The sequence below is a fragment of the Plecotus auritus genome, assembly GCF_963455305.1.
Source record: "Plecotus auritus genome assembly, chromosome: 12".
In the NCBI taxonomy this organism is placed as follows: domain Eukaryota; kingdom Metazoa; phylum Chordata; class Mammalia; order Chiroptera; family Vespertilionidae; genus Plecotus; species Plecotus auritus.
The window spans coordinates 29321076-29344603 of record NC_137778.1 but is presented as its reverse complement, the minus strand read 5'-3'; the positions used below and the strand labels follow the sequence as shown (position 1 = coordinate 29344603).

Below are 23528 nucleotides of genomic sequence, written 5' to 3'. Positions count from 1 at the left end.
CAATTACACATGACCCTCCTACACTTTTTCTCACAGAGACATACACATGCATGCACACGCCTGCTCCTGCTCTCACACACGCTCCAGACTAAGGCGACTTTATTCTACAAACCATCCAATACCGGCCCAGCCTCCCCCGGGGAAAGGCCCGCCGGCCGGCCCGCCCGCAAGGGGCGCCCGAGAGCCGAGAGCCGAGAGCCGCGGCTGGCAGGAGGGCGAGGCCGGGACTCCTGGGCAGGAGAGGCGACGCGGGTCTGGGTGGAGATAAGACACCTTTGGGAGGGGCAGTGTGATACGGCCGCGGACCTGCAGAGGTTGTTCCCTGTGCATATGTGGTGACGCCTCTCCCACCTCAGTAATCAGAACATGGCCTGTGGGGCCCTGCATCTGTATTTCCAAAAGTTCCATAGAATTTGTTCAAAATGTAGTTACACTTATTCGAATAGACTTTCGCACAATATACACATTCAGACGTACAGGGTACAGGCCAAGCGTTTCTCCCTTCCCAACTTCATCCCCCTTCCCAGCCACTCAGTCCCCCTCAGCAAATTATCAGATTTCTGAAGGAAAGTATTCTCCCAGAAACAGACAATGCAGGAATAAACAATATACATCTTTCCCTTTTTAATGCAAATGGCAGCATGGAACTATACATTCCGGTCTATGCCTTTTCCCTCACTTAGATCTCAGACTCCTTGCTTGTGAAGAGAGGACTTAATTTTGTTCACAGCTTTTATTATTATTTTTTAAAATATATTTTATTTATTTATTTATTTATTTATTTATTTACTTACTTACTTATTTATTTATTTTTACAGAGAGGAAGAGACAGGATAGAGAGTTAGAAACATCGATCAGCTGTCTCCTGCACACCTCCTACTGGGGATGTGCCCACAACCAAGGTACATGCTCTTGACCGGAATCGAACCTGGGACCTTTCAGTCCGCAGGCGGACGCTCTATCCACTGAGTCAAACCATTAAGGCTTGCTCACAGCTTTTATAATGGACTCCCTGAACTCAATCTGTGGAATCCTAACTTGCATGGGGAAACTAGCCGGAGAGGAGCTAGAGGCAGAGGCCAGCCTGGGTCCTGTTTCTTTTTTTGTTTTAAAAAAATTGTGGTCGCCCTGGCTGGTTTTGCTCAGTGGATAGAGCGTTGGCATGCGGACTGAAGGGTCCCAGGTTCGATTCCGGTCAAGGGCACATGCCTGGGTTGTGGGCTCCATCCCCATGGAGGGGGGCGTGCAGGAGGCAACAGATTGATGATTCTCTCTCACCATTGATGTTTCTATCTCTCTCTCCCTCTCCTTTTCTCTCTGAAATCAATAAAAAACCAAAACAAATTGTGGTCAAATAGCTTTGGCTGATGTGGTTCAATGGTTGAGTGTCAACACAGGAACCAAGAGGTACTTGGTTGATTCCCAGTCAGGGCACATGCTGGGGTTGCAAGCTCAATCCCCGGTGAGGGGAATGCAGAAGGCAGCTGATCGATGTGTTCCTCTCTCATTGATAATTCTATCTCTCTATCTTTTTCCTTCCTCTCTCCCTCTAAAAATCAATAAAAGCATATAAAAAAAGAGAATTCCTAAAAAAAAACTTGTGGTAAATATAAATAAGATAACATTTACCATTTTAACCATTTTTATGTGTACAGTTCAGTGGCACCAAGTACATTCACACTGTTGCACAACCATTAATTTCTAAAACGTTTTCAAGTTTATCAATTTCTAAAACATTTTCATCAACCCCCATTCTCTACTCTCCACCCTCAGCCCCTGGTAACCTCCATCTTACTTCTTGTCTCTATGAATTTGTCTGCTCTAGGTACCTCGTATAAGTGGAATCATACAGCATTGTCTCTTTGTGACTGGCTTATTTCACTTAGCACAATGTTTTCAAGGTTCTGTTGTAGCATGTATCAGAATTTCTGTGGAGAGTGCTACAGCAGAAGTGATCTGGATTCTGATAGGTTCTGTGTGGAGAGATTCAAGCCTCAGAATGACTTGTGGCAAAGCCACATACAAGTCCCAGCTTGGAGGGCAAAGCCCTCCCAGCACAATTATAGCCAAAAGGCTATGGTTGTAAGCTTGACTTTATAGTCTGACCCTGCAGTCCTAGGTAGCTAAGGGATGTGGGCTGCAGGGGGGTGGGTGTGCAGCAAGGGCTGCCTAAACAAAGCTTGATAGAGAGCAGGAAAGAAGCAGATTTGAAATTCACAAGAACATTGTAAACATCTTGCCCTTGTTTTGCTTTGTGTGATCTGACTATAAAATAAAGCTTCAGCTTACAGGCTGTGTCACTGTTTTCGCATCCAGGCACAGTGATCCACCTGGCCCCAACTGTATTCTCTTGTCTGTCTTCTTTAATCCTTCACCGCCCCTCCTCAGGTTCACCCCTGGCTGTGCTGGAAGTGGTTCAATTTCCTTTCTGAATAATATACCATTGTATGTATATATCACACTCTGTTGATCCACTCATCTATTGATGGACACTTGGGCTGTCTCTGCCTTTTGGCCATTGTGGATGATGCTACTGTGAAGGTTGATCTATGATTTCAGGTCTCTGGCTCCTCCTGGAGCATTTTGTGAAGGCATATTACATTTTGCCCATCTTTTAAATTGCTTGTGGGGCAAGGCAGAGGGCTCAACTCTGATGAGAGGAGGGGCGAGTAGAGAGCCAAACACTGTGAGGGGTTGGGAGAGGAGGAGGTGGAGGGTGAGAATGTGGAGAACACAGCACTCCATTTATACCCACTAATGTTCCCCATCACACTTGGAGTAAGAGCCAAAGTCCTTAAAAGGCCCTGACACTTCTCAATCCTCCTCCTCCTCTTGTCTTTTTAAAGCTACTTGTCCAATCATACTGACCTCTTCACTGTTTCTCAAACAAGGAGAGGGCAGCTGCATTCCTTGTTCCCTCCCTCTGTCTATATGGAATGCCTTTCCCTACATGGCCATATACTTTACTTATTACTTCCTTCTAATTTCTTTTCAGGTATTATCTTGTCAGTGAGGCCTTCTCTGACCACTCCATTCAACACTGCAGTCTTCCCACCATGCTTTGCGTTCCTTACTTGCTCAACTTTCACACATTTGACTTGTTAAATGTGTTCTTACTATACCTACAAAGTCAGTTGTAAGAGGACAGGGATTTTGTCCATTTTGTCCACTGCTATATTCCTAGTACCTAGTAGGTGCTCAATAAATAACTGAATGATGAATGAATGGTTAGGGGCCTAGCTCTCAATGTGATTCAACAAGATCCAGCCCACTCCAGCCTCTCTCCTGGGCTGCAGACCCTCATATCCAATGGCCCACCTCATACGCCTGTGGTGGGGTCATGCTCCACTGTTCAGCACCTTCCCCTCTTGTACACCTTCTACTAAGCCAAGTCAACTTCTTTTCATTTCCTTACCCTCACCCCATCCCTGTTTGCCTCCTCAACTCTCTCTGCATCTTAGTGAAACTATGAACCTTTCACCACCCACATCTAACATCAGTCAACAAAACATGTAGGTTCCTAACATTTTCCAAATCCACCTCCTCTCCATCCTCACTGACATAGACTGTGGCTTGCCTCTTCTTATCAGTTGCTCAGACTTTTTCTGCCTGGGGTCTCCACTGTGGAGGTTCCCCACCTGCAGGGGATCCTCCCACTGCAGCCCAAGATGTCTAAAAATCATGTCTAATCAGCCTGCTCTGATTGAAGACATTGCTGACTCATCAGGGCATGCTGAGACCTTTACTATCTGAATCCAGATCACTTCTGCAGCCACATCTCCTCCCTTTCTCCATGCTTCAGCCCACGCCAAAACCCTGACACTTCCAAAACATGACTTGATCTCTCTCAGTGTGGGGCTCTGCACACACATTGTTTCCTGCACCTGTGTGTTCTTCCCTTTCTTCTCTGCTAAACAAAATTCCTATTTAACCATCTCAATTTCACCTCCTCTCTGGCATCATTTTTTTTTTTTTTTACTTAAAAACATGTTAAAATGTTTTTATTTATTTTTTAAATATATTTGTATTGATTTCAGAGAGGAAGAGAAAGGGAGAGAGATAGAAACATCAATGATGAGAGAATCATTGAGCTGTTGCCTCCTGTAGGCCCCCTACTGGGGACCGACTCCACAACGTGGGCATATGCCCTTGACTGGAATAGAACCCGGGACCCTTCAGTCTACAGGCCAATGCTCTATACACTGAGCCAAACCAGCTAGGGCTGGCATCTTAATGTGGGATGTTTTCCACTTGTTTAGGTCTTTAATTTTTTTCAGCAATGTTTTCTAGTTTTCAGTGTACAAGTCTTTCACCTTCTGGTTAAGTTTTATTTTTAGGTATTTTATTTTTTTAGTTGCTATTGTAAATAGTATTGCTTCCTTCATTTCCTTTTTGAGATTGTAGGAACACAATTGATTTTTTCATGGGTTGTTTTTTTGTTTGTTTGTTTGTTTTTGTACCCTGCAACTTTGCTGAACTTGTTTACTAGCTTTAGTAGCTTTCTTGAGAAATTTCTATATTCAGAATCATATTGTCTGTGCAATACATCTATCTTTACTTCTTTTTTCAATTTGACTGTGTTTTATTTCTTTTTCTTGTCCGGTAGCCCTGACTAGAATTCCCAGTACAATGTTGAAATAGCAATGGTAAAAACGAGTATCCTTGCACAATAAAATTTTTCTTGCACAATTATTTTTGTTCCATAATGACAAAATCCATTTTTGTCCTTGGTGGTTTGGCGTTTCAGACTTTTTTAAAAAAATTGATTTTTAGAAGAGGAAGGGGTAGGGAGAGAAACATCGACGTTCGAATAAAGCAATGATCATCCATCAGCCGCCTTGCCTCCTGCACTCTCCCTGCCTATTGTGGATCAGCCCACAACCCCGACATGTGCCCTGACCAGGAAACGAACTGGTAACACCGTGTAAGGGAGGGCGCCCAACCAACTGAGCCACACAGGCCAGGGCTTAGGCATCTTGACCTGATGGGTCAAGTTACTGAGTTTTGGAAGAAAAACAGCAGGATCAAGCCATAGTGTGGTTGGGGTGAGGCTTCTAGCTTCTACTCTGAGTCTTATTTTAATTCAGCCATTAAAGCACTTTATATACATTACCTCCTGGTAATATATAGACGAGGAAAGCCAGTTTTAAGGAAGTTAACTGAGGATCAGAGAGTTAAATGACTTGCCTAAATTAGAGAATCAGTAAGTGACAAAGCTGGTCGGCTGGGTTGTACTAACATGCCACTTAGCTGCATAGAAAGATAATAACTTGTGTGTAGTAAAGGTGAGGTAATTCCCAGCCGCCTCCCATCCCAACCCATCCCAACCCATCCCAGCCCACTCCCTCAGTCCCGCTCCTTTAAGGCTTTGCCCTGTGCGCAGCCCTTCCATTGGCTCTCATTTCAGGGCCCCATGCTCATACGAGGGAAAGCGGCCAATCAGCGCGACTCGTTCCCGCCCAGCCAGCCAGCGCTAGATCGCGTGGTGTCTGTCCCTCCCGCAGCATGCCGGGAATTGTAGTCTAACCAGGCATTTCTGTCCATAGTGAAAGAGGATCGAGAACTACTAAACCCAGAGAGCTGAGCGCGGAGGGGAGTTAGCTTTAATACCCCGCCAACAATCTGGGCCTGGAACCGGCATCCTGGAACAGGTGAGAGTGGTAGCGGACTGGGACCGAGGGCAGGGGTTAGAGACTCGGCCTTACCTTTGGAACGATGCTTTGAGGCCCAGGAGGCCCAGTCAGTTGCGTCTGATTCCCCGGTGTTGGGGGGGAGAAGGAGGGTCGGTGGACCTGACTGGCTTACCCATTTGGAGGTGCGGAAACTCCTGAGCTCTTTTGTGGCTTTCCTGGCATCTCCCTAATATACCCGAACCAGGTTTGCTCTTCTGCGAACCCTCCTCACTCCCCAGTGTTGCTCCGAGGCTGCCTCCGCAGCCCCAGCGCTCCCTGTGGGGATCGGGACGCTTAGTTTCAGAGCTCCAGACCACTTGGCCACAATACCAGGGATTCCGGCTCCTCTTCTTGGAGCATCTCAGAAAATCCACACCCTCCTCCCCGCCTACCAGGGGAGATCTAGGTTCTAGATTTGGCGCTGCCACTGCCTAAGTATCTTCCTACCTTCTAGAACCTCAGTTTTGATCTCTGTGAAATAGGGTGATTTAAGGATCCTTACAGTCCGTAGTCGTGGGGAACTTTACTCTGGACCCTTCTCACTGTACTCAGGATTTCCGGGAAGCCAAGAGAGTAGCAATTCCAGAGGTTTCCTGGAGGAGGATAAAGTTAGGTGACATTAAGTACTTGCCATCTTATTTTAAGTATGATCAGTTGAGTCTCAGCCACCAGCCATACTTTTTGTTACCTGGATTTTCTTTTTTCTCTAAATGCCCAAGTTCTGTCCAGAAGAGGGTGGGCCCAGGGCCTTTAGGTAAAAGGTTGGAGGTGGTAGGGGTGACCTGGGGACCTGCCACCATGCATCTGCCTTTGGTGCTTGTCCCTGCAGGGAGTGCTCGGTGCCTCCTCCCTATGCCAGCCCCTGTCCCCTTGATGCCTCTGTCCCGCTGGCTGAGATCTATGGGGGTCTTCTTGCTACCAGCCCCCTGCTGGGTGCCACAGGAAAGGTGGCTGGGTTCCCTACAGCGGCCCTCCCTGGTGCACCGGGGCTCAGTCCTGGGGCCATGGCACAGTGTCCGCTGCTGGTGCCAAATGTGGACAGAGGAGCCTCGGTGAGTGTTGGGCGGCGAAGGTCTTTGGGGAGGGGAGCAGCTGATCAGGTTTCTGACTTGTCCTCTCTCTCCTCAGAGTACTTTATTCCTCCCTCAGAATGAATGGAGACCAGAAATTGGATGTTTATGACCAAAAAAAGCAGCATTTCATCCAGCACTTCTCCCAGATTGTCAAGGTGCTGACTGAGGATGACCTGGGGCACCCAGATACAGGAGACGCTATTGCCCGGCTTAAGGAGGTGAGGGATTTGCAACTTGAGGGAGTGAATTTTTGGTCACTCTGTGTGTGTGGGATCCAGCTATGGTTTTGGGGGGACTTTTGACAGGTGTGGGGACAGGCTTTCAACCTGAGTGACGCCAGGTCAGCTCTGGAGGGGCCTGTGCCTGGACAGGTATACTTCCTCAGCACATCAATTCCACCTTGTAGATCTGATAGGCCATCCAAACTGCTTTGCATGGGTGTAGGCCCTTGATGGTGAAGGTCTTGAACCTGATAAATCTTTGATTTTGTTGAGGAAGGAGATTAGGTCCAGAAATCATAAAGTGCTACCTTGGTAGGGATCCCCGAGGAAGGCAGTCTGAGGTGGGCCTGAGTGAAGCTAGCCTATCATCAGAAACCTCTGCTCTTGGGCAGGAACTATTGCTGGGATACTTAAGTTATCTAATTCTTTTATTCTTTTGGAGTTTCTAGTAATTCCTTTCTAAATGCTGTCTCAATTGTCTGAGGGGAACCAAGGAAAAGGAGGAGGTTTGTCTACACTGGGATGGACATTAAAAGGGAAGTCTTTCCATTGAATTAGATCTGGTTGCCAGCAGGATAACAGAAGGCAAAATGAGCAGGAAGAGACACGATTGCAAGAGTGGGGGAGGGCTCCCCCAACCTGGGTCCTCTCCAAGCTCTCCTCTGACCAACTTTGAGGGGTGGGAGCTTGTCTTCAATACAGTGAGAGGCTCATCATTTGCAGATAGGTTGAGTTGTGGGTAGGAGAAAGTGGCTGGGAAAGGAGGGATGGGTTGTGGGGGGAAGTTAGGAGAGGTGGGGATGGGGCTGGAACTTGAGAAGTTGAGACTTGGGCATGCCAGCCAGGGTTAAGGAGGATTTTAAAGTTAGGTCATGGTTGGAAGTAGGAGAGGGTGAGAAGAAATCTCAGAGTAGCTGCTCCTCGGATCCTGATACTCTGTTCCTCTGTTGCCCCCCAGGTCCTGGAGTACAATGTCATTGGAGGGAAGTACCAGCGGGGTATGACAGTGCTGATAACTTTCCAGGATCTGGTGGAACCAAGCAAGCAGGATGCCAAGAGTCTCCAGCGGGCCATGACTGTGGGCTGGTGTGTGGAACTGGTGAGAAGGGTGGGGGAAGGGTAGGAGAAGAAGAGGTTTACTAGATGTGGGGGGTGCCTTGGGTGAGAACGGGAGGGATGGGCCTGGAACTCGTTTCTTGGCTATTTGTGTTTCTGTGCCTCTAGTGTGCCACAGCCAAATTTAGACAGTGAATTACCCCACAGATGAACAAATGTGGGGAACTTCTTTTGTCAGTAGGTACATATTTCACTTGAAGACCACCTGTGGGCCAGGGCCTTCGAACTGGGCATAGAGGTATCAATTCTCTGAGTAAAGTGCCATGGTTCTTCCAGAAGATTGTTTTAAAGCAGAGATTGAAAACTGGTAGTTTTTGAAAATGCTTTAGAAATAAGTGCCCTAAATTTAACAAAGAAGAAGATTCACCTAAGAACCCAAATTTCTAGTCCTAGTCCATTTGCTTAATGGTTAGAGCATCGGCCCATGGACTGAAGGGTCTCATGTTCGATTCTGGTCTAGGGCATATACCTGGGTTGCAAGCTTGATCCCTGGCCTCCATTGGGGTGCGTGTGGGAGGAAGTTGTTTGGTAGAGTGGCTCACAATCTAGTCTGGATTTGTCTGATTATTTCATCATGATTACAATCAAGCTAAACATTTACTAAGAAAGCTACATAGGTAATGTGGTATATTTCCCATTACTTCCCACTATAAGCACATACCTGGAAAGACTATTTTTAAAAAAACAAACCCAATGCTGAGGTACTACCCCTATAGATTTCTTATTTAATTGATCTGGGGTAGGACTCTGGCATTGCTGTTGTTGTGTGTTTTTTTGTTTGTTTTGTTTTTAAGGAGAAGCAACTCCTTCCTTTATTTTTTAATATATTTTATTGATTTTTTAAAAAATATATTTTATTGATTTTTCCACAGAGAGGAAGGGAGAGGGATAGAGAGCCAGAAACATCAATGAGAGAGAAACATCGATCAGCTGCCTCCTGCACACCCCCCACTGGGGATGTGCCCACAACCAAGGTACATGCCCTTGACCAGAATCGAACCAGGGACCCTTCAGTCCGCAGGCTGATGCTCTATCCACTGAGACAAATTAGTTAGGGCTGCTGTTTTTTTTTTTTTTTTTTAAGTAATTTTTAAAATTGATTTTTAGAGAGAGAGGAAGGGAGAGGAAGAGAGAAGAATCATGTGAAAGCGAAACATCGATTGGCTGCCTCCTGCATGCCCCCTACTGGGGATCTAGCCCAACACCCTATCAGGGCATGTGCCCTGACTGGGACTCCAATCAGCAACCTTTTGGTTCATGGGATAATGCCCAACTAACTGAGCCACACCAGCTAGGGCTGGCACTGGTATTTTTGTTGTTAATCCTCACCTGAGGATATTTTTCCATTGATTTTTAGAGAGACTGGAAGGGAGGGAGAGAGAGAGAAAGAGATATATATAGAGAGAGATGTGAGAGAGACATATCGATTAGTTGCCTCCTGAACTTGCCCCAACCAGACCGGGGATCAAACCTGCAACCCAGGTACATGACCTTGACCTGGAATCAAACTGATGACCCTTCAGTATGCGGACTGACACTCTAACCACGAGCCACACTGGTTAGGGCTGGCGGTGGTATTTTTTAAAGTTCCCCTAATAAATAGGAAGTGCAGTTGGTTCAGAATCATTGCTGGGGGGGGGGGGGGCAGAGGTAATTGAGGGAGGCCACACTGTAATAAATGGTCTTTGTAGACAACCCTGGTTGAATGCTACTGGTTGAAACCAGATGGCCCTGCAATCGTGCTTGGGAGAGGCAGTAGACTGGTGGCTTCAGGGGAGCCATGCCACTCCAAATACACACAATGTAAATAGTAAAAGATGTGCCTCCAGTGTGGAAAGCCTAGACCCAACCCCGGGTGCGGTCAGAGGTGAAGGTGCAGATTGATGCCTCTTTCCCCAAGGACTTGGCCCGGAACAAGAGCAGCGATCGCCATGGCCTTTTTTGCACTGCCTACACCTAAGCCAGTGGACAGTGTTATCCACTAGAGCACACACACAGATCAGTATGACGTGAAGATTTAAAAGCCATGCCTTGGAAAGCTGTTTTAAGGAACTAGAATGTGTAGCCTGACCCCACAGAACAGAACATGTCCTGGGCCTCCCCATCCTGACTTTCCTTCTCAGCTCATAGTGACTCGCAATGGCAGCTCTGTTGCTGGTGGAAGGGACAGTAATAAGGAGCCCTGGGGGTCTTATTTCACTCTTCCCTCTTCTTCTAGCTCCAAGCTTTCTTGCTGGTGGCAGATGACATTATGGATGCATCCCTCACCCGACGGGGGCAGATCTGCTGGTATCAGAAGGTAAAGTAAATCATGGAAACCCAGTGTGCATGGAAACAGGCCACAGGGAGGCGGTTACATAGAGCCTATTGAGGTGTTCAGAGTGACAGTTCTTGGTATGAGTCTAGGCCAGAGACTGATTGCTTGTTTCTGTTCCCCCGACAGCCAGGCATTGGTTTGGATGCCGTGAATGATGCTCTTCTCCTGGAAGCATGTATCTACCGACTGCTGAAGCTCTACTGCCGGGAACAGCCCTATTACCTGAACCTGATGGAACTCTTTCTGCAGGTGTGCTGCAGACCAGGTCCAATGCCCAGAGGCTGCCTGCAGTAGCTTGGCCTCCACAGGACATTTTCATCTAGCTGGTTTCAGGGCATAGGAAAGACTAGGTTTTCATGGAAGAGGAAGAAAGTGAGGGAGTTGGGAAGGATGGTATTAATGGCAAGAAGGATTCTCTGTCCCTGTATGATGGGAACGAAGGATGAAGGACAGTGTGTGTATGTGTGTGTGAGAATATGGGTCTTGAGATTTGGTACCCTCCCTCCCTCTTGCTGCCTTTCTGACTCTGCCTAGTTATTAGCTGGTATGGGATATGGGACCCAGGATTTCTGGGTTCCCCAGTCCTGGAGAAAGCCCAGCTCATATGCCATCGTCTGCCTTAGACTTCCTATCAGACTGAGATTGGACAGACCCTGGACCTCATCACAGCCCCGCAGGGCAACGTGGATCTTGGCAGATTTACTGAAAAGAGGTGAGGGACCGTAGGAACCAGACTGAACAGTGAGGGAGGGCTCCAGGTGGGCATTGCCTTTTTTTTTTTTTTTTTTTTTTGGCATTGCCTTTTTGAGGAATTGATCTTCTCTCCCTACTTAGGTACAAATCTATTGTCAAGTATAAGACAGCTTTCTACTCCTTCTACCTTCCTGTAGCTGCTGCTATGTATATGGTGAGTGAGCCTCTGCACACACCCCCTACCCCTAATGTTAGCTTTTATACAATCTAGTGCCCCCACTTAATGGCTTTGCGACCTTGAGCAAGTTACATATTCTCTCTGATTCTGTTTCTTAGCTGTAAGATAAGGATAAAATCCCCACTTCACAGGATTGCTGTAGAAATTAGGTGAGGCAAGTGAAAGTGGTTAGTCCGTCATAGAGGAAGGAGAAATCCTCCATCTGAGAATGGATAGGAGTGGGGAGGAGATTATCAGGCTGTAAAGACTGGATTTACAGGCAGTGAATGGGATTGACTGGCTACTCTGAACTTGCTTCTCCAAGTTTCCTTTTCATCCTGAATGAAGTTGGAAATGGCAAAAAGATTATGAAGAAGAGCCCTAGCTGGTTTAGCTCAGTGGATAGAGCGTCGGCCTGCGGACTACAGGGTTGCGGGCTCGATCCCCAGTAGCGGGTGTGCAGGAGGCAGCTGATCAATGATTCTCTCTCATCGTTGATGTTTCTCTCCCTCTTCCTTCCTCTCTGAGGGGGGAAATATATATATGATTATGAAGAAGAATCAGTGACTCCTGGACTGAGCCTCATGAAAAAAGAGATGGTCTGAGGGCCTCCAGAATGGATTAATTTCTGCCTGCAGGAAGGCCTAGCTAAAATTAAGTGGGATAGAGGTTGGACCACCAGCCAGGACTTCTTAGACCAGGGATGTCTGAAAGGAGAGCAGAGAAGATTTAGGGGCTAACCTTGGGCAAGACCCTATGGGAGGAAGCAGTCAGGAAGATGAAGGCGCCTCGGATGTCTCGCCTATCAATCCCCTTTTCACCATAGGCAGGCATTGACGGGGAGAAGGAACACGCCAATGCCAAGAAGATCCTGCTGGAGATGGGAGAGCTCTTTCAGATCCAGGTAGGAAGGCAGGAGGCACTGGCAGAGAACAGGCTCCAACTTTCCTCCTTCCCCACCTTGGAGCACCTTCATTCTCCTTTTCTGCTCCCCTGCCCAGGATGATTACCTGGATCTCTTTGGGGACTCCAGTGTGACGGGCAAGATTGGCACTGACATCCAGGACAACAAATGCAGCTGGCTGGTGGTACAGTGTCTACAACGGGCCTCTCCAGAACAGCGCCAGATCCTGCAGGTGCTCAAAGAGGGTTGTGGATCCCTGAGCTGATAAGAAAGGGGATAAAGCAGTGGTTCTTAAGTGGGGGCAGTTTTGTACCCCAGGGGACATTTGGCAATAGCAGCACACATTTTTTGTTGTCATGACTTGGTATGTGTGCATGTGCTAAGGTCTCTCTCTAATGGGTAGAGGCCAGGAATGCTTCCATACATCTTACAATGCACGCAACAGTTTCCATAACAAAGAATTATGTGGCCCCAAATTTCAATAGTGCTAAAGCTGAGAAAACCTGTGGCAGAGGAAGCTGAGTGCTGAGCTAATATCTGAGCATTTGGAGTGGGGAGGGGAAAATTGAACATATTAGACACTCAGAGACACTTGAATTGGAGGCAGGAATCAAGTTAATGGCATTGGAAATGTTCTGAATATATGGATGAGGGTTGTGGAGGGGGCATGGAGGGGACGTGGAAGCACTAGGGGAAGAGTAAGCCTGTTTTCCTGCCTCCACCCCCTTCTAGGAGAATTATGGGCAGAAAGAGGCTGAGAAGGTGGCCCGCGTGCAGGCACTCTACGAGGAGCTGAATCTGCAGGCCGTGTTTATGCAATATGAGGAAGACAGTTACAGCCACCTTCTGGGTCTCATCGAGCAGTGCTCTTCGCCCCTGCCCCCAGCCATCTTCCTGAGGCTAGCACAGAAGATCTACAAGCGGAAAAAGTGACCTAGAGACTGCCAGGGCGGGGACGGGAGGCTCTCAATAAATTACAGTATATCCTCACTGTATGCCATCCATAGATTCTTGGATACTGTGACAAAATTTTGCCATATGTTAATTGATATAGACAAGAGTTATATTTTGTGTTATTTCTGGTCACAAAAATATCACCAGTCTGGGTGGGTGTGGCTTGGTTGGTTGGAGCATCATCCTGTGCACTGGAAGGTTGCAGGTTAGATTCCCGGTCAGGGCACATATCTAGGTTGCTGGTTTGACCCCAGTTGGGGCATGTATGGGAAGCAACCAATTGATGTGTCTCACACTGAAGTTTCCCTTTATCACTCTCTAAAAAAAAAACCAAGTAAAAAATACCCATCAAATACTTCTAATATGAAACACTGAAATGAGCTATACACACATTTAAGGAATGAATAAAAGCAGTTAACGGTTGTGTGTGATAGGAACCTATCTGGGCAGCTCAAAGTGGAAGCCAACACTGGACAGGAGGCCCTTCCATTGCAGGGCCCACTCATCCCACAACCACTCAGGCAATTGGACACCAATTCACCTCACCTGCATGTCTTTGGGCTGTGGGAGGAAAACCAGGAGAAAACCCAAAGGGAAGAACTTGCAAGCTGCCTGGAATCAATTTTCTCAACCCTATAAAAAACAAGGAAGAATGAAACTGTATTATACCAGAACCTGCTGTACTATCTAACTGTGGTTCTGTTCTTGCGCATACCAGCCAGGGGCGCAGCTCTGTCCAGAATATGTAGGTGGTTCCACAGAAACCAGGACTGTGGGTCATGACTTCTGGACCTCTAAGGACGAAAAAGCTTAGAATATATCAAAGAGACAGGCTGCCCTGACCGGTTTGGCTCAGTGGCTAGAGTGTCGGCCTGCAGATTGAAGGGTCTCAGGTTCAATTCCAGTCAAGGGCATGTACCTTGGTTGCGGGCACATCCCCAGTAGGGGGTGTGCAGGAGGCAGCTGATCGATGTTTCTCATTAATGTTTCTAACTCCCTCTCCCTTCCTCTCTGTAAAAAATCAATAAAAAATATTTTTAAAAAACACCAGACAGGCCTAGGTGGGTGACACAGGCAAGACGTCAAGCGCAGGGGGCTGGGTCTGAGCCACGCCACGCCCATGCGTGAAGGGGCGCGGCTGCGCAGCGTGGGCGGGTTGTCCTACAGCCGCACCCCTTCCCTCCAGTCAGTGAGGAGCCGCAGAGGAGCTCAACGCCTGGAGCAGTTGCAGAACCGTGGTGAGGAGGGCTCGGTCTGGGGGTGTGGATGAATGGATCTGCATGAGGGGTGGGGCAGGAGAGGGAGCAGTAAAAATGAATAGGGGTGGGGTGGTGGCTGGGTGATAGACAAGTACGGAGAGAATGGACAGAAACACCGGGTTTCTAGCCCGGTTTCTATCGGGGCGGTACACTGAAGCCCTGTGCGGTCTGTGCGGGCCGGCTTGACATGCAGACTACTGCTCCATCCCCATCCCCCATGTCCGCCCCTTTCCTGCATTAACCAGCCAGACGCGCTCCCCTCCTCCCCCATTTCAGAGCATTTGGGCAGGGCCGCCCTTGGCCCCTTACTCTGGGAGTGACTGCAGCCAAGAGGACCGAGGGTCCATTCTGGACCGCATCCTTTTCAAGCCCCCCCCCACACACACACCTCCATGGGGATCCAAAGCGCAGCCGCATTCTCTGATGCCACTCGCCTACCCCCCCCGCCCCCGCCCGCCGCCCCACTCCCCGGGGGGTTACATTCGATTCCACCTGCAAACACTGCAGAGGAAACTAAAGGCTAGTGGATGGTCATTTGCATCTCATTTGAATATTGTCTAAAGCAGTCGGCGCCTTCCAAGGCCTGCTCCCGCTGTCAGTCACCTCGGTGTCCTAGCGGTCCGCACCCTCACTGGCTGGGTTTCACCATCCCTGTCTTCTAGGTCAGAATCTGCGGTTGCCAGGTAGGCGGATGTGAGAGGCCCGGTCTTCCTGGTTCTCTAGAGGCCATCCCGTCGCCGCTGGCACTATGCTGTCCCCTCAGAGGGCTTTACTCTGCAACCTCAACCACATCCACCTCCAGCATGTCTCTCTGGGCCTGCATTTGTCTCGCCGTCCTGAGCTAAGGGAGGGGCCCTTGAGCACATCCTTTCCCCCAGGGGACGCAGGGGGCAAGGAGAGCCAGGGCTCCTGCAGTGGGACCCTGGTGGATGCCAATTCCAACAGCCCAGCGGTGCCCTGCCGTTGCTGCCAGGAGCACGGGCCAGGCCTAGAAACCAGGCAGGACCCAGCACAGGAGGAAGAGGGGGCTGCCTCTCCCTCGGACCCTGGTTGCTCCTCCTCTCTCAGCTCCTGCTCAGATCTTAGCCCTGATGAGTCCCCCATTTCAGTCTATTCGCGGGACCTCCCTGGTGACCAAAATGTCCACCCTCAGCCTAGCATCATCCCCCTGGAGCAGGGCTCCCCTCTGGTCTCCACCGGCCCTGGCGCCTGCTCTCCCGACAGCTTCTGCTGTTCTCCTGATTCCTGCTCTGGAGCTTCCTCCCCACCCGGCCCTGGCCTGGACTCCAACTGCAATACCCTGACCACCTGCCAGGACCTCCCTTACCCAGGGCTGGAGGAGGAGGAGGAGGAGGGTGGGGAGCAGGACCTCCTTACCTCCGAGCTCTCGGAGGCCGATGACGGGAAGATCCACAATGGGAAAACGGAACCCAGTTGGAAAATCAACCCCATTTGGAAAATTGACACAGAGAAAACTGAAGCTGGCTGGAAAATCACTGAGAACAATAACTCTGGTTGGAAAATCAATGGGAATACTAACTCTAGTTGGAAAGCTGAACCTGGAAAATTTGACTCCGGTTGGAAAACCAATACAGGAATAACTGATTCTGGCTTGAAAACAGACGCAGAGAAAAGTGATGGAGGATGGAGAAGTGACGTCAGCGAGGAGCCAGTGCCCCACCGGACAATCACGTCCTTCCATGAGCTGGCCCAGAAGCGCAAGCGGGGCCCGGGGCTGACCCTCGTGACGCAGGCCAAGAAAGACCGCAGTGACTGGCTTATAGTCTTCTCGCCCGACAGCGAGCAGCCCCCCACCGGGTCGCTGGGAGGCTCCCCGGCGGCTCCCCGGGAAGTCACCACCTTCAAGGAACTTAGGTCCCGAAGCCGGGCCCCGCCCCCGCCAGTCCCGCCCCGAGACCCCCCAGCTGGCTGGGCCTTGGTCCCGCCCCGGCCCCCACCCCCACCTGTTCCTCCCCGGAGGAAGAAGAACCGATCGGGGCTGCAGCCTATAGCTGAGGGGCAGCCCGGGGAGGGCAGGGAGGTCAGGCCTGGCGAGAAGGCCCCAGCCCCGAAGGAGCCGGAGGAGCCCGGTGCGCAGGCGGGTCTTGAGGGTAAGAGGCCGCAGGAGGCAGCGGGAGGAGGGCTGGGCTTCGGCCTTGCCCAAGCCTCCAAAGCTTACAGCCCGTCTCCCTGTGTCCCCCACCCCCTTTCTGTCACCCATCCTCCCTGTCCCCTTCTACCAGGGAGCGCTCCGGGAAAGGGAAACTGGGTGGGTCGTTGGGTTACGGGACTAACTCTTTGCTCCCTCTTTCTCCCGCCCTTCCTTGCCTGGCTGCCCATCCGCTGCCCTCCTTTCCCTTCGCACCTGCCCCGCCAATCCCGCCTGCAGCCCGACCCCTCCTGGTCCCTCGGCCCCTGGTTTTCCGGTTCTCGGCCGACGGGCGCCCCCTGTTGGAGGGTGGGGGCGCGGGCACAGCTGGGTCTCTGCTCCTGGCGCCTCTGGCGGGTTGGCCCGGCGCAGGGCTGCGGTTGCTGGGGGCGCCCAGTCCCTCAGAGGAGCACCTGCTGCCTGTCCGCCTGTCCCCGGTGGGAGCCTATTCGCCCCCGGCGCGGGGGGCCCTGTCCTGCCTGGCCAGCCCCGAGCTGGCACTGCTGCTGTCCCCGCTCTTTCCCAGAAGTAGCACCTTCCCTGCCGCGGCTCCCCCACCCCGCCAGGTACCCGCCCCCCCGCTGCCACCGCCACCTCGTCCGCCGAAGGCCCCTCGCTGGACCAGGAGCCCACCGACTCCTCTCAGGCTACGTAAGACGGCCCCGGGCCGGCCCCGTAGGCCCCGCCCCAGGCGGGCCGCCCCGCCCCGCCCCGCCCCGCCCCGCCCCCTCCTCAGCTCGGCTCCCACCTCGGCTGTGGTTTCATCCGGGTTACCGGCTCCGCCCCGCCCTTCGGCCCGGCTGATTCCTAGCGAGTTCATTGGTTCTGGGAGTCTGGCTCCGCTCCTGTGCCGGCGGGCGTAGTGGACGCGGGCCTGTTCGGCTTCAAACTCAGTCTAAGGGCCTCGAGCAAGTCCATTGATACGGACCTGGGGTTACCCCTCTGTGGAATTCCCTGGCCAGTGCAGGTCGGGCCTGACCGCCACCTTGCTAGGGAAACGTGCAGGGTGAAGCTCCCCAACTCTCTTGGCTGAAGAGGTCCTGGTCACGCCTTCCTACCAGACCAGCCTCACGTGGGCAGCGGGGGCGCCCTCCGCAGCTAGGCCGGAGGAGGACCTGGGTTTCCCCTGTCTGGTGCCTTCTAGCCTCCCAGCCCTTGGATCTCCGCTCCCTCCCTCTCTTTTCCATTCTCGTTTGTCTGTCTTTTCATTGGTCCGGGCTCCCCACGTGCTCTTCCGTTTTCGGGGGCAGGACGCAGGCCCGGGGTGGGCCAAGGTGCCCCTCCCTTCCCTCGCCCTGTCAACTCCTGCCCTATAGGCCCCAGCGGGCGGGCGGGAGGTGAGCGCGGCTGTCCCTGTGCCTGGACTTCCGGGATCGCGGAGATGGGAGCTGGGCCCTGAAGAAGGACATGGAAACGGGGGATCGGGGTGGACAGGGGCGGCGAGTGCTGAGATCCGAGCAGAATTTCACTCCGGGGTCCCGGGTCGCGTTGCCCCGTGCTGTACCCAGCATTGTGTCCCCCCTCCCAAGACTTCAGGGGCTGGGTGTTATGGACCCGTAGGAGGTGACCTGTGCTGAAGCTTGGAGTCCTGGAATAACCCTTGCTAAGTGTCACGCGTTCTTCTTTCCTCCCCGCAGTCCGCAGTTCCTGGTCCTTCGCCGGTGTCCCCGGGGCCCAGCGACTGTGGATGGCAGAAGCCCAGAGTGGGACCGGCCAGCTGCAGGAGCAGAAAAAAGGTAGGACACCCCAACCCTGGCTTCAGAATCAACTACCCCTCATGGTGGCCCTCCCCTCACAGGGTCAGATTGCATAAACCGGTTTCTCCTAGTCCCTTGGGTATTCCTGGGAGACAGGGGCTTTGATGCTTCTCTCCCCTCCCCCTTCCCAGGTCTCTTGATAGCCGTCAGCGCCTCAGTGGATAAAATCATCTCGCACTTTGGGGCGGCCCGAAACTTGGTTCAGAAGGTGAAGTTGTCTGTGGGAGGGTATTGGGGTTGAGGAGATGAATGTAGCTCTGGGGGCGCAGAACTTTGGACAGGAAGCGCGCTGTTGGTATCTCTGGACCCATGCCCACTGCGCTGCCTCCAGGCCCAGTTGGGGGATAGCCGGCTGAGCCCAGATGTGGGGCACCTGGTGCTGACCACCCTCTGTCCGGCTCTCCATGCCCTGGTGGCTGACGGGCTGAAGCCTTTCCGAAAGGACCTCATCACTGGGCAGCGCAGGAGCAACCCCTGGAGCGTGGTGGAGGCATCGGTGAAGCCAGGTGAAGTGTGGGACTCGGCCCAGGGCCGGGACCGGATGGAGGCAGGGCTAGGGCTGGGGCGTGGCTGACAGCTCGCCTTGTCCTCAGGCTCCAGCACCCGGTCCTTTGGAACCCTGTATAGCCAGGTCAGCCGTCTAGCCCCACTGAGCAGCAGCAGAAGCCGCTTCCACGCCTTCATCCTGGGCCTCCTCAAGTGAGTGGCATTCTTTGCGGTGCCCCTCCCATGGCCTGCGGACTGCAGGGGTATCTCAGGTTGGATTCAACACGTTCCTAGAACCAACATCTCCTGTTCCAATCTCATCTCCCACCGCTACCTAGAGGGCGCTGGCGTCCCCCACCTCCCTGAGCTTCTGTTCCCTCTTTTCTCCCCCAGCACTAAGCAGTTGGAGCTGTGGTTTTCCAGTCTTCAGGAAGATGCAGGTCAGAGGTTCAAATGGGAGAGGATGGGGTTGCTGGGCTGTGAGGGAAGGAGAAAAAGGGATCTGTTCTGCTGGTTCCCACTAATGCCAGAATGATCTTAATCTGCTCTGTGATCTTATTACTCTTGTGCTTAAAACTTTTTCAAGGAGTCCCTTAGCCCACAGGGGGAAAGACCCAAATCTTCACTATAACCTCCAGTCTTGATTATTGGCCTCTGCCTTCTTCTCTTGCCTCTAAGTCTGGGGTTTTCCCTGGTTCTTTGACAGCCTTCCTGCCCCTCCTCATTAACGTTCATTCATCCTTTAGATTCTATAGTGAGGCTTCACTTTGCCCTCAGACTAGGCTAACCCTCACCCCCTATTTTGCTCCCACGGCCTGGTTCTCCTTGCTGTTACTCAGTTTCTTATCACCACTTGTTCTATGTGTGCTTCCCTCTCTAGGTAGTGGTTTTACATGGGCAGGGATGTATCAGCCCTGTTCCCCACCATGTTCTTCTCTGTCCCAGTGCCCGGCATAGAATGAGGCCTGGGGGGATGTTTGTTGATGGGTGGGCTGATGCAGGGAGCCCTCTGGGACTAGGCTGAGGGCAGGGACTAATGTTAGCCTGCTTTTTTTCCAGGCCTGCTGTCCCTCCTGTACCTGCCCACTGGATTCTTCTCTTTGGCCCGGGGTGGCTGCCCCTCCCTGTCCACAGAGCTGCTGCTCCTGCTGCAGCCATTGTCGGTGCTCACCTTCCACTTGGACCTGCTCTTCGAGCATCACCACCACCTGCCCCTGGGCCCACCTCAGACTCCTGCCCCCCCAGGCTCACCGCCAGCCTTGCAGCAGACTGTTCAAGCCATGCTGCACTGGGGGGGTCGGCTGGCCCAGAGCCTTCGTGGGGCTTCTGAGGAGACCCCTCCAGGCCCTTCAGCCCCCTCAAGCCCTCCCAAACCAGGCAGTTGGTGGGAGCAGCTGACCCAGGCCTCCCGAGTCTATGCCTCGGGGGGCACGGAGGGCTTCTCCCTTCGTCGGTGGGGATCCAGGTGTCACGGGACTGTGGCTGAGGAAGCACAGGAGAAATCGTTGCCCACAGAGGACGCAGCACCAGGCAGAGGCGTGTGGCTGGGAAGACTGTTTGGAGTGCCTGGGGGCCTCACAGAAACTGAAAGTGGAACTCTAAAGTCCAGGTACTGGGGCACCTGGTCCCCTCCATGACCTCTGACTCCATCCCACATCACCCAGTTACCCAAATATGAAACTAGAGTGATCCTCTAGGTCGGAAGTTGGCAGTCTGTTTTTCTACAGCCATGAGCTAAAAATGGTTACATTCGTGATAAGTTACATTTTAATGGTGATATAAGCACCAATATGATGTTCTCCATTTTGCCTCTGGGCCCTCAAAGCCAAAAATAGTTATTATTTAGCCCTTTAGAAAAAAGAAAATATTTGCTGAGCTCTGGCTTCAGGTACTCTCTAGTGATCCTCTAGGTCTCTCCGAGTGTACTGGTTCCCAGAGGTCCTTCAGTGACTTTTGTGTTGTAGACCTGTTTTCACCTCCCTATTCACCCTAACAAACTGTCTCTCTGCCCCCAGCAGTGACCAACTCCTGATCTCTTTTGAAACACAGGCTGCTCAGCCTTTTTCTCCCTCCAGAGCCCTGGGTGTTGTTTTTTTTTTTTCTGGAGGTGGGGTAAACTCGGTGACCCTGTATCCCTTCCTCCAGGAGACCATCCAGCTGGCTGCCTCCTACAGTGAACGTGTTGGCTCTGGTGAAGAGGGTGGCACCTTCTGAGACTCCCAGTTCACCCGAGGAGCTTGAGGCCTCAGCACCCAGCATGGTGCAGACCCAACGGTAAGGAGGATTGGGAAGAATGCATTGGTGTGCACGTGTGTTACGTGTGTGCGTGCATTTCTGTCTTCAGGGTGGAGGGGAGGTAGTTTAAAAGGCTGTGGGGCTGTAAGGTCAGACAGTGCTTAGTTTGCATTACATTTCTGCTATTATTGGTGTGAACTCATTTCTCTGAGCCTTGGTTTCTTTCTCCTTAAAGAGAGGATAATTTATACCTTTATTGTGGTTGTTATAGAGACTAAACGTAATTTTATAAGAGCATCTGTCACAGAGGAGGTGCCCAGTTAATAACTATGTATTTGGATGCGCCCATGTGCACACCCCGAGGGACTGTGCTTCCCTTCGGTGGGGTCTTCTAATTTGGCACCAGAGATTGCTTCTGCTTTAGGGTCTGGCTTCCTTTGGTTTCTTAATCCATTGAATTAGGCTTCTTCATTTTAATTCATTCAGTAATACTTCTCAAGTACTTACTATGTGCCAAGCATTACGCTAGGGGAGTGAATACAAAGATAACCATATTGGAGTCCCTGCCTTCAAGGAGCTTGTAGTCCAGTGGAGATACCAATGAATAAACAAGCGGTTAAAATTCTGTATGGAGCCTGGCTGGTGTGGGTCAGTTGGTTGAGTGTTGTTCTATGCACCAAGAGGTCACTGGTTTGATTCCTGGTCAGGGCACATGCCTGGGTTGCAGGTTCGATCCCTAATAGGGACCGTGCAGGAGGCAGCCAATCGGTGTTTCTCTCTCATTGAGGTTTCTCTCTCTCTCTCTCCCTCTCCTCCTCTCTCTCTGTGTCTCCATTCCTTTCCCTCTAAAACAAGAAAAGAAAATCAGTAAAAACATATTTTAAAAATTCTGTATGGAAAAGATTGTAGGAAAGAGACCATATAGACAGGCTTTTTCCCCAAGATTGCAGACTCAGGGAAGGCCCAGTGATGGTGTAGGGTGTGTCAGAAGGAATAGGGTGCAAAGGTGGAGAGGCCCAAGTGTACTGAGGAACTATGGGCACATGATTGGTTGTGCCCAGAGTGGAGGCTGTTGGCAGCAGTGACGGGAAGCTATAGGCTTCAGTAGGCCTAGACCTCATTGTGAGGTAGGAGGAGCCATTGAAGGGTCATAAGCTGGGGGATGATGTGCTTGCTTGTTTTTGAAGGATCTCTATCTGCTGTGTGGAAAATGGAGCTGGGGAGGAGGTCATGAGAGATGAAGGGATACCAGTTAGATTATATGTAGTGGTTGAGAGAGAGGATAGAGAGCTAAACTAGAATGAAGGCAGTGGAGTTGATGAGAAAGACAGATGGAGTAGTGGGAGATACAAACACCAAGCTAGTTTTGGTAATTGATTGGCTATAAGGAATGAGAGACCCTGGTTTTTGCTGGGAGCAACTGGGTAGAAGGTGGTGCTATTTACCAGTATAGGGGACACAAGAGGAGGGACTGGTGTGTAGGGTTAAGATGAGTTATTTAATTTGCAGATGTTGAACTTGAAGTACGAGAGAAGTGCAAATCATGTCAAATAAGTAGCTGAAGAGTGGCTTTGGAGCTCAGGAGAGGGCTGGGGCCCCACAGGGAATCCACATGTTGCTAGACACGATCCCAATGTCCCCTGAGCTGAACCAAAGAGACGTTCCACACAGTGGGAAGATGAGACCTGGGACAGCTGGGTACCCCCACCTCACTTCATCCCAGCATCTGGCTCCCCACAGGGCAGTCCGTGCTCTCTGTGACCACACCGCTGCAGGACCTGACCAGCTGAGCTTCCAGCGTGGGGAAGTGCTGCGTGTCATCGCCACTGTGGATGAGGATTGGCTCCGCTGTGGGCGGGATGGAATAGAGGGGCTGGTACCTGTGGGGTATACCTCTCTTGTTCTCTAGGCCTAGGACCTTTTTCCTTTCCTGCATATGTCTCTCCCTCCTTTCACTTGGGAATGGAATGGCCTGTGAACACAAACCCTTGTAAACTGATTTTCCCACAAGCATTTTCCCTGTCTGTAAAATGTTACTTTCTTCCCACATCCCTTTCTGCTAATATGTGAAATAAATTTTCCTACTTCTCTCCCATACCCATCTGTAAGTTGAAATCTGCTCTTCTTCCAAATATATACAAAGCAATTTTCCTCCCTGCAGTTTCTTTCCCACTTCCCCATCTGCATAAGGGAACATCTCCCTTTCTACCTGCAAAATAGAAATCTAGTCCCCATCTACCTTCCTGTGTAAGTACTCTGTTAGTACAGTATATGCCTCAGTTCCCAAGACTAGAGGGTCTCTAGTCTCCTTCATGTGTATGAATCTTCTCCCACTTTCCCCATCCCATGTTGCCAATATTTATTATGTACTCATGTTGTCCTAGGTGTTCCAAGTCTGGATACCCCTGGTGGGTGGGCCTGTGGTGTTGGATATGTCTCCTTCCTCCTTTGTCCCAATAAAGTGTGGGAGTAGGA

The 23528-nt window shown here is 51.1% G+C and overlaps 3 protein-coding genes across 11 annotated transcripts in view; 2 read left to right on the top strand and 1 right to left on the bottom strand.

Moving 5' to 3' along the window:
* PKLR (pyruvate kinase L/R) overlaps nt 1-15933 on the bottom strand; it is a 27020-nt gene extending 11087 nt beyond the window's left edge. Inside the window, exons 1-3 of the mRNA XM_080648679.1 lie at nt 15804-15933; nt 13714-13800; nt 6175-6265 (exon numbers count right to left, since the gene is read on the bottom strand). The gene's annotated coding sequence lies outside the window, so the exon portion shown is untranslated. The remainder of the gene's footprint in view (nt 1-6174; nt 6266-13713; nt 13801-15803) is intronic.
* On the top strand, nt 5520-13590 carry FDPS (farnesyl diphosphate synthase). Of its 4 annotated transcripts, none has more exons than XM_080648681.1 (11): nt 5543-5651; nt 6502-6724; nt 6801-6963; nt 7925-8065; nt 10301-10381; nt 10526-10648; nt 11023-11111; nt 11234-11306; nt 12136-12213; nt 12311-12445; nt 12946-13590. In XM_080648681.1, exons 2-11 carry the CDS (start codon nt 6525-6527, stop codon nt 13144-13146), a joined length of 1284 nt encoding a protein of 427 aa, XP_080504807.1. In that variant the 5' UTR covers nt 5543-5651; nt 6502-6524; the 3' UTR covers nt 13147-13590. The 4 variants fall into 4 exon arrangements, with proteins under 4 accessions (XP_080504809.1, XP_080504807.1, XP_080504810.1 ...); XM_080648682.1 differs by having other exon boundaries at nt 5637-5651; nt 6595-6724; XM_080648683.1 differs by lacking the exon at nt 6502-6724 and having other exon boundaries at nt 5520-5651.
* RUSC1 (RUN and SH3 domain containing 1) lies at nt 14308-23528 on the top strand. 6 transcript variants are annotated; one of them, XM_080648673.1, is made up of 11 exons: nt 14308-14405; nt 15089-16537; nt 16816-17226; nt 18213-18311; nt 18464-18540; nt 18664-18838; nt 18926-19031; nt 19212-19258; nt 19878-20427; nt 20964-21092; nt 22794-23528. In XM_080648673.1, exons 2-11 carry the CDS (start codon nt 15175-15177, stop codon nt 22960-22962), a joined length of 3126 nt encoding a protein of 1041 aa, XP_080504799.1. In that variant the 5' UTR covers nt 14308-14405; nt 15089-15174; the 3' UTR covers nt 22963-23528. The 6 variants fall into 6 exon arrangements, with proteins under 6 accessions (XP_080504799.1, XP_080504797.1, XP_080504801.1 ...); XM_080648671.1 differs by having other exon boundaries at nt 22725-23528; XM_080648672.1 differs by having other exon boundaries at nt 14316-14402; nt 22725-23528.

What these genes read in the sequence shown, in the direction of transcription:
- FDPS (XM_080648681.1), top strand. Translation starts at nt 6,525, where the DNA reads ATGCCAGCCCCTGTCCCCTTGATGCCTCTGTCCCGCTGGCTGAGATCT. An exon ending in ATGTGGACAGAGGAGCCTCG is followed by an intron (nt 6,725 to 6,800) that starts GTGAGTGTTGGG and finishes CTCTCTCCTCAG; the next exon opens with AGTACTTTATTCCTCCCTCA. An exon ending in AACAGCGCCAGATCCTGCAG is followed by an intron (nt 12,446 to 12,945) that starts GTGCTCAAAGAG and finishes ACCCCCTTCTAG; the next exon opens with GAGAATTATGGGCAGAAAGA.
- RUSC1 (XM_080648671.1), top strand. Translation starts at nt 15,175, where the DNA reads ATGCTGTCCCCTCAGAGGGCTTTACTCTGCAACCTCAACCACATCCAC. An exon ending in ACCGACTCCTCTCAGGCTAC is followed by an intron (nt 17,227 to 18,212) that starts GTAAGACGGCCC and finishes TCCTCCCCGCAG; the next exon opens with TCCGCAGTTCCTGGTCCTTC. An exon ending in GGAGGCATCGGTGAAGCCAG is followed by an intron (nt 18,839 to 18,925) that starts GTGAAGTGTGGG and finishes CCTTGTCCTCAG; the next exon opens with GCTCCAGCACCCGGTCCTTT.